The sequence below is a fragment of the Pseudopipra pipra genome, chromosome 1, assembly GCF_036250125.1.
Source record: "Pseudopipra pipra isolate bDixPip1 chromosome 1, bDixPip1.hap1, whole genome shotgun sequence".
In the NCBI taxonomy this organism is placed as follows: Eukaryota; Metazoa; Chordata; class Aves; order Passeriformes; family Pipridae; genus Pseudopipra; species Pseudopipra pipra.
This window is the reverse complement of record NC_087549.1, coordinates 72,479,842-72,492,202: the sequence shown is the minus strand read 5'-3', so window position 1 is coordinate 72,492,202 and position 12,361 is coordinate 72,479,842. Positions and strand designations below refer to the sequence as shown.

General features: G+C 35.6%; 1 protein-coding gene across 6 annotated transcripts in view; it reads right to left on the bottom strand.

Annotated features, from left to right (window-relative positions):
- Positions 1 to 2,208: 2,208 nt before the first annotated feature.
- MTRR (5-methyltetrahydrofolate-homocysteine methyltransferase reductase) overlaps positions 2,209 to 12,361 on the bottom strand; it is a 32,192-nt gene continuing 22,039 nt past the window's right edge. For all 6 annotated transcript variants that reach the window (XM_064660956.1, XM_064660985.1, XM_064660994.1 and 3 more), the window contains 6 exons: positions 10,820 to 10,862; positions 10,191 to 10,377; positions 8,003 to 8,121; positions 6,417 to 6,509; positions 6,150 to 6,329; positions 2,209 to 5,211 (listed from right to left, as the gene is read on the bottom strand). In XM_064660956.1, the coding sequence (XP_064517026.1) occupies positions 5,067 to 5,211; positions 6,150 to 6,329; positions 6,417 to 6,509; positions 8,003 to 8,121; positions 10,191 to 10,377; positions 10,820 to 10,862 (767 nt within the window). In that variant the 3' untranslated portion in view covers positions 2,209 to 5,066. The remainder of the gene's footprint in view (positions 5,212 to 6,149; positions 6,330 to 6,416; positions 6,510 to 8,002; positions 8,122 to 10,190; positions 10,378 to 10,819; positions 10,863 to 12,361) is intronic.

Sequence of the window (12,361 nt, the reverse complement as noted above, 5' to 3'; positions counted from 1 at the left end):
CAGTTAGTGAGATTAATATGAACTAGATCAGTTGTATTTCTTCATGTGTTTGAAAGCCCCTAGCATGCTACAGGCACTGTAAGAAACGATGAATGAGAGAAATAAATATTTCCACCATATCTGTACAGCAATTTAGAGATTTATGCCCTCCTTTTTATTTACCATTTGTACATTCATGCATTTTTCTTTCTCTCTGCAAAATGAAAAAGTAAGGAAAATCCTATATTCTTCTGATAGCAATAAATGAATAGAGGGAACTACCCAGCAGCTATTTTTTTTTCTTGGAAGTGTTAATTTGACACTTTCTGAATAAAGGTCTACATATATTTTAATAGTAAAATACAGTTGTGTAAACTGAAGGACACAGTTATGCAGACAGATATTTCAAAACATGTTATATCTGTGGAGCAAAGACAGAAACTACATGGAGATCTTGGCAGTGCATGTATATCTATACTAATCAATCTACCTATATTTAGATTAAGATATATACATGCATCTGCATGAAAAAAACAAAGATGTTTTACACAACCCATTAAAAAAAAAGTAGCAGAACAACTACTGCTGAAAGAATTATTATCCCCATTGCCTATGAGTTCTGAACGGACTTCCGTAGGAAGTTTTACAAACATAACAAATGTTTCCATTTACCTCAAAATGCAATACTCTCTGTGTGCAAAGCTGTAAGACCTTAAGAAACTTGCCCATCGGTAGATAAATACAGCCATTTCTACTTAGGAATTAGCTTTTTTGGGGGGAGTTTTTCAACAGTAACTTAAAGTATCAGTGCATTCTGCTTCTCATAGGAACAGATGTTTTAAAAACCAACTTGTGTGAAATTCTTGGGCATCCAATAATTTATTTTAAAAATGTTACAGGATTCCTTTCTCCCTCTCCCATTTGTGTTTGCTCCAGCTGTTCTTAGGTAAGGAAAATGTAAACATTTACTACTGTCAAGCTGTGCTTCTGGGGCTTCTATTGGCAGCAATGCCACCCCCTTCCAGCATGTGTAAGAACTGTAACATGAAAAAGAGATTCTGCTCTTAAAACAGTGTCTTCTGAGAGCCACGAGCTGTTGACTGCAGTTTTGATAGCTCATATACTGCTCCTTTTTCATCCTTACAGAAAACAAAAAGGAGTGCCAGTGACATAAAGAGTGGCTTATTCTAGAAGAATCTGTTCCCACCAAAAGAAAGAGAGTGCTGTACTATCTTAATCTCAAGAAGCAGTGGTCTGTAAGAATCACAATCAAGGAGCCGGCATTTAACTGGAAACAAGGAGTTTTTACAGACACATGGAATGTACAGATGTACACACGAGTGCCTGTTTCAACATCTGCCTCCACCTAAAAATGCTGAGTAGTCACAGCACTGTAATTCTGCTTTGGTTTGGTGATGTTCATAAATCAAGGGCAAATGACACTGTTTTCTCACAACACCTTAAAAACTGAAAACATTGAGGAGAAAGTACTGGAAGTAGCCCTATTGATCTTCTAGCAAGTTACAATAAAAAGCATTAAAAAAAAATAAGGAAAACCAATCAATCATCCAAGCAATACAGTTAAAAGCAGCTTAGAAATGAATACTTCTGACTGATGGAGCCTTACAAAACTGCTGTTTTCAAACCAACAGTAGGACCTCTTTTTTAATAAGCACAATTGGCTTGGAGTGCTTTGTCAATGTGACAAACCTTTTCCACCACAAGCAAAGCATTTATTCAAATGCTAATGAAAGTGAACGTAATTTGCGGTGGTGCTGAATCAACTTTTCAAGACTGTAATTTGCATTTGTATAAAACTATGATTCTTTCAATATGAATTATATTTGAGTAGGGTTTCGAGACTAAACAAATTGATATACTGTTTCTGCCATCAATTTAAAAGCATTTTGATTTCTTTATGCTAGGCAACTTTAATAATACTGAGCAGCTTTTTATATTTACACATTTTCTGCAACTGGAAAGCAGACTCTAAGATTCATTAAAATAGTCTACAGGTCTTACATTAAACCATTGTATCAACTAGCTCAATTTTAAAATCCAAATCAATTGCTCTCATACCATTCAGATTCATCTCTCAATTCACCATAACTGTCCAGGGCCATTTCAGCCATGTAATATTCTTCCTATAACCACTAGCAGGCATGCAGTGATTCTCCCATTTTTATTTCTTCAAGACACCCCACAATCCAGAAAAAATATAAAATAATATTAAAAATATTCTGTTGTTTCTTATTATATAATCACTGTCATGTCTGAAATCAGACTACTGGATTCAGTTTTGATCTTCCCAATTCAGATGATGGATGGATCCACAGAAGGAGTAATAAAGTTTCCATTTGAAGAGCAGGGAAAAATTTGAAGCTGTCAGGTTGAGATGACAAATCACAAAGGTACTCAGAAAAAAAAGATCCTTTTATACAAAGGATATCCAGTGAAACTGAGATCCCAATAAGTTGGTTGTGCAAAGCCATCAACATACCAAACTGCTAAATGCATGAATATAAAATGAGAACACAGTTTTTTACATTACAGAAAATAATAGTTGCAAGCACGACTTCATGGGAACTGAAAAGCTCAAAGTTGAGTTTCAGGCAGGTCATTTCATATCTGCTCGCTGTAAGTGTTCTTTTATTCTTCCTTTAAAAAAATCAGCTACAGAATAAGGGACTGAATAGATATGGTTTCTTATGTGGAATTTCACACTACGTACAGCTGCAGCTGAATCTGCCCATTCAAACGGGAGATTTGTGAGCCAGAAACATTTAAAATTATTTATGGCTTGGTGCTGACCAAGGTCTTAAAAAGCTCAGAGTCTTCAGGTACAGGCATCTCCTACGCTATCCACCATGGACACTACTTTAGCCAAGCATGGAACCTGGCAAAATACTTCTATCCTCAACAGCACAGAAATACTGTCATCTGGGGAGCAGTTTTAATAAGGCTACAGGATAACATTTAGATAAAACATACAGTGTATACTTTCCATATGGTTTATGTGACAGCACATCTTTGTATAGCAACAGTAATTGCTATTAGGTGACATAAAATATAACTGCTGGAGAAGAATTTGCATAACATTCAGGGATGGTTTCAAAAAAGTTAGCATTTTTGGAGTACAAAATACAATAACTCATAGCACAGTAAGCCACTAGTTAATGGAAGACTCCACATAAAACCTGCACTGCTGTCACTAACTTGAGCATTTTATCCATCTCCTGCTCTATGCAGCAATACAAATGATGGCAAAGAAAACAAGCAGGAAACTGAAGAACACCTAATAAGCAGAAGTAAGGTGGTTTTTTTCATTGCATACAGCTTGATACCACCGACAGCCCCACACCAACACGTGTCCCACCCACCCTCACCCCCACATTGCTGACACCTCTTACACACCAGCCCCATGACAGAATTTGTGTAGAGCACAGTGGGACCTACCGCTTCCCACAAAGTCTGAGGCTTAGCTTTTCCATTTCACTAAAAAAAGTTACTCAAACGTATTATTAAAAAAATACCCCTGCATTTTTGGGAAGTAACTAGATTTTCTGTGACAGTCCAATTATTGAGGAAATGCATGAGAAAGATGGATCTGTAAGATAATTAGCAGCACAGAACTAGGAAAGACAGAAGCTCAAGGCTCTCTTCATTTCCTTCTTTACATTAGGCTCTCAGATAGAATAACAGAAGCACGAAAGACAGAAAGGAAGAGACTTATGAGAAGGATTTCTAATTACAGCACTGATAAGACTAATTTCCTCTTTACTAATACAGTTATTCTCCACTTCTGGTCACAAAGTAAAACTGGAATGCAGTTAAGACAAAAAATGTGGCCTTGAAGCTTAACTTCCAAAGGAAACAAAGAGACAGCAAAACACTACACATTCCCCAGGAGCAACAAAAAATACAACAAGGCTTATATGTCAAACAGATTCAACAAGCACAGCACACAACTTGACCAATTAACTAATAATCACTAGACAACCACAAGACTTGGAGTAAGTGATGTGGTTCTGACTATGTGTAAATCAAAACAAAACAACAACTTTTCCCAGGAAAAAATGATTTGTCTAAAATATTCTCTCATACTTTGTTTTTATCCTTTAAGGATGACAGGGAACTGAGAAGACAACATGGATATTTAGAATTTAGAAAAAGCAGAGGGAAGAGATCTGAAAAGAACCATGAATAACTTACACTTTTACTCTTCCACCTATTTGTACACCAAATGTCCCTTGTTAGAAAGATCAGACACTTGAAAAATATGCTTTCAACAAATTAATTTGGCAGTGGATTGTCACATGGGCAACTCCTTTCAAAACGCTGTATTTTACTATGTCTTCGATTTAACAAAATTAATTTAGTAATCTGAGAAACTATTTATTAAGCAACCAAATTCAGCCCAACTGGTTGAGTTTGCTCATAAATTAAACCACAAACATTTTAGAGACAGGAATGAAAACACTTTCAGGAAAATCTAATAATGATAGCACAGAGTGTGGCAAACTTCAAGACACAAAGTAATGATGTCATGAAAAAGCTAAGTATTAAAGAGAATTTTGGAGCTGAAATTCTTCAGTAACCTTTTGGCAGTTACTGTCATTGTGCGAGCTGAAAAAATATAAGTAGTCTCAGGAAGCATCTAGGAAGTATTCAAATAAATCTTGGCAAGTCAGTAATGTATTTGATAACACACAGATCACTGTGGAACATATTTACTCTGTAGTTTCATTATGTGTACATTATAGGAAAAGATACATGATGTAATGTCAACATATAATTATGCTTGTACAGGTGCAGAAGATTTTAATTTATACATTAAATTAATCTTAAAATGAGAGAATCAAGGCACTGAGACAGTCCATTATGTAACATCTCTAAAACCTCAGACACTTCAAAGGCCAGCCTGGTTTGCTGTCATTTAAAAGGTTTCATGTTCCTGTTTAAAGGTCAATAGAGAAAGTTAACATTTGTGTAACTACTCATAGCACTTCTGACAATAACTTTTAGTCAAAAGCACATGTGTGAAAAGAAGTATTCTGTGTTACAAAGGCATAGGAAAAGCTAAATATTTAGCTCCACACATCCTGTAAATAGCGTTTTTCTTCTCGAAGCATGGCCAGGATTTTCATTGCTTCCAATCTGTCAGCTTCCATTTCCATGCTCAAAATTTCTACTACAGCATCGCTTACACCATCAGCCATGTGCTTCTTATCTCTGAAAAACAAAAATTAGAGGAGGAAAATGTGTATTTTTCCATTTATCAATAGCTTCAGAGGCAGGACAGTATTGTAAAAGCAGCATTAAAAAAAAATCTAAACAAAAATACAGCTTTTATATTGTACAGCAAGATTCTTACTGAGTTTTCATGTAGCTGAGCATTGATGAGTAACGAGGGTTTCTCTCAATCAAACATTACAAAGTTTTCAGCACTCTGTAATTTGTAAGTAAAAAAGCTTGCAACCCTAGTTGAGCTCTCACAGAATAATTGGTATCTTTTAGGAAGAATTGGACCTGCTGAAGTATTTTTTATTATTATATCACTGTGTGGTTCCAATATTAAAAAAGAAAAACAAAAAAAGCTACCAAACCCCTCACTTATTACTAATGCTATTCCTAATATAAATAGCTGACATTTATATCAATACATATATATTGACATTGGGCCCTATATTCAAACAGTTTGCGCATTTACCAACAAACTTTCTAAAAATCTTGAACTTCCAGATAAGTTAGCATCCAAATAAAATTTCCCATTATACAATATATAACTATTACAGAGCTTTAGCATTCTGGAGCACCCAAACCTGAAACACAGCAGAAGGCTGCTACTATCTCACAGCTAAGCAGTTTTTCATCACATGCATTCATATATCTCATTTTCTAAAGAGAAATCTATTAGCTTGAAAACCCCTATAACTTAAAACTAAAAAAAAAGGAAAATAATATAATCAGTGGAACTGTGTCATTACAAGCTATACTTTCAAGACTATATTGGACAAGAATGGACATATGAATGAAACTCTAGCTTTCCAGGAAGGCTCTTTCAGCATCACATTCGTCCTTTCTTTTAGACAGCTCTTCATTTTTCTAAAGCCTCAAACTTCTGCTAATGCTGTTCTCTTTCAGAGACAGTCCATCTCCACTCTACTCACCCACATATATAGAAGTAACCTTTCTCTTCCAGCAGGACTCTGGCAACTTCCCTGGCATAAAGCCTAATGATGTCTTGCACATATTTAGGTGAAGCTACTTCTGCAGTTGAAGAGTCTCTTGAGAAACAAACCTTAAGATGAGTTAATGTGCCATTTTCAAGAAAACATCTCAGCTCATCTCTGAAAGGTAATAAAAACCTGTTAGCAATGGCTCAGAGATAAGCATTCCCTCATGAATACAAAATGAATGTTAAATAGTGAACTTGCTTGAACAAATAGTCTCGATCCTGATGCCGACAACCAAAAAACAGCCATGTTTCTCCAAATTCCCAGTCTGTATGTTGTTCTCTGAGCTTCTGCCTAAACAGACAAAAAAAATCCAATCCTGTTTTATCAAGTGCAGAATCTAAAACATCTATAACCCAATTCTCATTTAAAGTAGTACTTCAAAAAAACTCTGGATTGGCAGAAATGTGAAACGACTTAAGGTAAATCAAAGTCAAACCCTTCTTATTTGATTTTCTTGACTACTCACTTTTGGACCAGCTCAAAAATCAATCAACTTCAAAATTGTTACTTTTTTTGTCAACAGTTTCATATTGGAATAGTCAAGACTGACACATCCAAACATCTCACAAAACAATTCTGACTGCTGAATAAGATCACTTCCTTTCATCCTTCATTGGAAGCCCTGTAAAACCACCTGGGAAAACTCAGCAATCTTAGCATGCTTTCCATTTAGCTGTAGAAATCTGCCAGATTTTATGAATAAGAACCTATTAACTATCACATCATCAGAAAAGTTATTTCATTTTCTTTAAATAATGCTGAAAGTATTACTTTAAAGGAGTTTTAGCTGCAATTTTCCACTTGAATTTTGAGAGACAGATTTCATTTAACCTTATAATAAAAGGCAAAATACTTCTGAGAGATAAAGGAATATTTAGGAATTTAAATTAAGGAGCAAGGATGGTATATAATGATTTGGTAAAGGTAGAAGCATGGAGTTAGAAACATCAAGTCAAAACTTCACTTTTCACTCAAATAAATGTTTTAAAAACAATTGTTACAGGACCCAAGAAACTCCATTATCTTACTGGAACTAATGAGTCATCTAGAAATTATATGTGTTGGTTATCTATAAAACTTAGAACCATTCCCAAATACTCCACTCTTCCTGTTCTTTAATTCCTCAGAATGATCATGTTTTTACATATTCTTGGCGATGTGCTGTCACTTTTTAAACAAAGATCTCTTCGTCTTGCAAAATTACGCTGCTGAAGCTGGAGGGAGAAAATAAGGGATCTACCTTCCCTCAAACATGAACTCCAAAACCCCAAGATTACCACAAAGTTGGTGGTTTACATGCCAAGCTCCTCATCTTAAAACATCGAAATGTAAAACACACAGAAATAATGGAATGTGGGAGAAAACTTGACATTCATCATGCCAAGACTTTTTATACATGTGCCTCTTCTGAAGAAAATGGATTTGGAATACCAAACTTAAGCAAATCAACAGTTCTATTTCATTTGCAGGACTTCCACCAGCAACACACAGATAAAGGATTTAATTTCTTATTACTCTTTCGACAATTCACTCAATTCCTCATATATCTACTATAGATATTAAATACAGTCAGACAAAAGTGTAAGTTTTACTCATTTAAAAAACAAATAAGTACACAAGCAATGCTTTTTGAAATTTAGTAAGACTGTTTATAATCAGCATTCTACCATTACAAAAAGGAGGGAAAAAAAAGAAAATATTAACTGCATTTGTACTCAAAACTTGAGGTTGTATTTTTCCTCAACAGAAAAAGACTGGATTCCAGGTAACAACTTGGTACATACCTGTGTTGTAGGAAACCAATGAATGGTGAAATTCCTGTTCCTGGACCAACCATCATGAATGGGACAGATGGGTCTGCAGGTAAGTGGAAAGTATTGTTTGGACGAGGAAAAATAGATATCTAAAATGAAATTAGATAAAATATAACTGAAGAATTTTCTTAAGCAGTGAAAACACCATGACATTTTTCTGAACCTTCAGGATATTGCCATACTGTATATATTGCCATACTGTATATATCCACATACTCTTTCAAATCCTGAGTTTCAGAGTTTAAGGTTATATAGACATTTAGAATAATAGCTCACACAAGTTTAAGGGAAAAAAAAAATCTCATACCATATTTACAAAAGCTATTAATCCATCCGGAGGAAACCTGAAGAAAACCACATAAATACGGAAGTTGACTGAACCACGAATTTGAGGAATACTGCTACAAAAGTCATAGAAAGTTTGGTGTTGGAACTCAAAGGGAATTAAAGCTAGTTTACTGTTATTAAAAGCAACTCAACTTTTTGAGTTGTGGGCATCTAAAAATAGTCCACTGGAGGTTAGGATTTGTTTATAGTGAATTGAAGCCTACTGATACTGAGCTTGCTTTCTTAATTTTCATAAAACTTTTACATGATGTCCAAAAATGTATATGGGTAAGGGGAGGCAGATAACAACTCAAAGATCTTGGAAAATGTTTTATATAATTCCACTGATAAACTGTAATTCAACTTTTCAGATCTGTGTCTGAAAGGAAGCCTAAACATAATTTTTTAGGAGCTCCACAACTATCCTATGAGACATGGTTAACGTGATGTACAGAAAACAAGAGAGGACTATTTTTAATTCTTTAAAAGATTATTCAAGACTCAGTAGCAGCCATAGCAGAGCTTCATCATCGATTAAAGGCACAAGCAAACATCCAATTTATATTGCACATTAATTATGAAACGATTTGAATTTACTTTCAAGTTTAAGGAAGAAGTGAGGCACAAGACCAAGTTATTTTAACTTTGCTCTGTAAACCTGAGTGGTTTAGGACTACTTATTTCTTATACTCTAATTCAGATATTGAGGCGCTGGAGCAGGTCCAGAGAAGAGCAACGAGGCTGATGAAGGGACTCAAGCACAAGTCCTGCGAGGAGTGGCTGAGGGAGCTGGGGTTGTTCAGCCTGGAGAAGAAGAGGCTCAGGGGAGACCTCATCACTCTCTACAACTACCTGAAAGGAGGTTGTAGCCAGGTGGAGGTTGGTCTCTTCTCCCAGGCAACTAGCAGTAAAACAAGAGGGCATGGTCTTAAGCTCTGCCAGGGGAGGTTTAGGTTGGATATTAGGAAGAAATTCTTTACAGAGAGGGTAATCAGGCATTGGAATGGGCTGCCCAGAGAAGTGGTGGATTCTCCATCCCTGGAGGTTTTTAAGATGAGACTGGATGTGGCACTTAGTGCCATGGTCTAGTAACCATGGTGGTAGTGGATCAAGGGTTGGACTTGATGATCTCAGAGCTCCCTTCCAACCCAGCTGATTCTTTGATTCTGTGACTACAGATACAACAAAGTTAAACAGGATTATTTTCCTGGTTTCGCGATGATAAAAAAATAGTATAATGCTTGTTGGTGGGGAACAGTATTTATGTATATACTTCAAACCACACTTGAGTTAAGAACTATTTTCCCTATTAGTAATTCCAAACTGGTCATTCTTCTAAAACAGAGTGCAAATGGTAAACACATTTATATTGCGAAGTGTATTCAATTAATCTATGGTATTTTTGCATAAGATCACAGTCATCTATTCTGTATTGTTATTCCACATATATCTGCAATCCATGTGCCTCTCTCTTACAATACAAGCAGTCATAACCATTTAATTGCACAGTTGTAGTTTAGTCCATGAAAACATCCTCCAAGATGTGCTTAGAACTGCCATGGGGTGGAAAACAACTCTGTCCTTTCAGAAATGGGAAGTTTCCCAACTCAATTATGCACAGATAAGTAAAATTTAAGTTTAGTACTTAGCAGTGAAGTTCTAAACATGGTACAGAGGGGAAGGTAAACTTAAAAGCAGGGCAGAACTGCAAAATTAAAGTGTATCCTGCCAAAACATCTGCATTATGTCACAGCAGCGAACAAAGAAACCTGCAGTTGTTTCAAAAATGCATAAATTTAACAATTAATGAGTTTTGATTTAATATTCATACCTTTTCAGTTGAAAAGCTTTCTCCTTTTGTATCCAAAGTGTTTTTATTGGGGTGCAGTAGAGGTGCAACTAATTCAGCAAGCCACCCTGTACACACTCCTTTCCGTGAGACTGGTCTAGCAGGACAGCCAGGGAACTCCACAATATTAAATACAAAGCACAGCTTTCCTGGCTGATATAAGTTTGAACTGCGAAGACAAAAATATTAAAAAACAAACCAAAACCTGAGTGTCAGCTGTACAATCTTGCAGTAGGTCCATTTGCAGCCCAAGCCACTTCAACGCTGATCAAGATTCTCAGCGTTCAGCTAACTGCATAATATCTATATATAGCTAGAAAATGTCTTAAGGTTGGACTCAGAGGCCAGTGTCTACAGAAGAGAATCCAAATTCCTACTAGATCCATGTGTGAGTGAGCTTGTCCTTGAGAACTTTACCAAAGCCTTGCCACATATTCAAAACAATGTTGTTTGAAATACTCAAACATTATGGTTCTTTGCAGTAGGGTCACAATTACTTTGTTTCATCCTTCACTCCTGTCGTCTCTAGATTATAATGTACACAAACACATACGAGAGAAAAAAAGAATATCTAAATAAACTGACTAGACATAATTTGAATATTTCATTACCTTGACACTGAATAGGATCTGGCTTGTAATTTTGGAAGATGTTCTGTAGAAAAAAAAAAAAAGCATCACTTATTTGATTCACACCAATGAAAATATCATGAGTGTTCACAATACATCAGAATATAAGATATTTTAATTTAACTGTAATTTTGCTCTATTAACATTCAGTGTTTGTGGTTCAGAAATAAGCTATTAAGACTTGAACTCTATTTTAAATGGGGTTTAGACTTTGCAGAACATTAATTAGAGATCCTATACAATGAAGCTCCAACAGTTATTTTATGGGATTCTTGGTCAATTAAAAACAACTGTAAGGTGCATAAAAGAGATGCCAGTAGCTAGTAGGTATGGTGAAGCCTGAAATTTAATTTTCCCCACCTTTCATATATAAGCTCAAAAGCTCTCACAACAGGAATTGCTTGACTGAAAGCTTCCTATATATAATGTCCTAGAAGCAGATGTGCCAGTTCAATTTCAAACCACTGCAAGTATCTATGTGAAGTTTTGAAAGCTCAGCTAAAAAACAACAGATACAGTTTACTGAGCATTTTTTCAGCAGGAAACCCACTATATACCTCACACACACATTTATATCAACATATGTATGTATATAAACAGAACTATCCTTTTTCCCAGTACATGGATACCCTGGCATATTTTAAAGATGCTCTGCTACATATGATAGTTGCTAGGCAGTTAAGAAAAGCCAGTACAGTGAAATCACTTAAAGAAGATGCTACACCAGTCAGCACATTCCCTTGGGAAACACATTTCAAAAACTTTCAAGATTTCCTTTTATTCAGTTAAGTTGCTACAGCACATTCCATATCACCTTTGAAAAGCTAAGTGTATTTGCTTTCACTGTGAATATTTGTGTATTTGTACAAAGTGAAACAGAGCTTATATTTACTTTTTGAAAACCCCACAGTGTACAAAGAAGGAGAAATTTGGGGTAGGTGTGGAAAAGACTGCAAGAACACAAAAAGCAATTTCTTTGATTCATATTATGAAGCATATAAAGAAATTCTGAATTTCAATTTGGAAAATGACTGCCAGTATTTTCAGATGTATATGAGATGGTTACAGTTGGGAGTCTCATTCCTGCAATGTTTTACATCAGGAACCCAGTGACTGTGTTAGACATTATGTAAATCCAAATATACTGGGAAAACCATTCTGTTTTAACAGGAAAAAGTGCAAGAAAAGAACATGTAGGCAGAGAAATCAGGAGTTGTAAAAACATGTCTTTTTTAATTGTAAGCAGTTGATAGACTAACCTGTAAAGACCCTAATCCCACAGGCACCTTATGCTTATTTTTTATGTACAGTATTAATCCAGAGTCAATTAAAGCATAGGTATGAACCCAAGTGTTTGCAGAATAAAGGTCAAAGGCTACAAACTGTAGAAGAGAGCTGTGTTCCCCAACAACAGTTTCAGCTTGATCACTATAGAAAGCATAATATTCTTAAAGCAGTTAACTGAACTGTTCCACTTTCTCGGGAAATCGAACATTTAGCCTGATGCATTTTCAGAAACAAAAT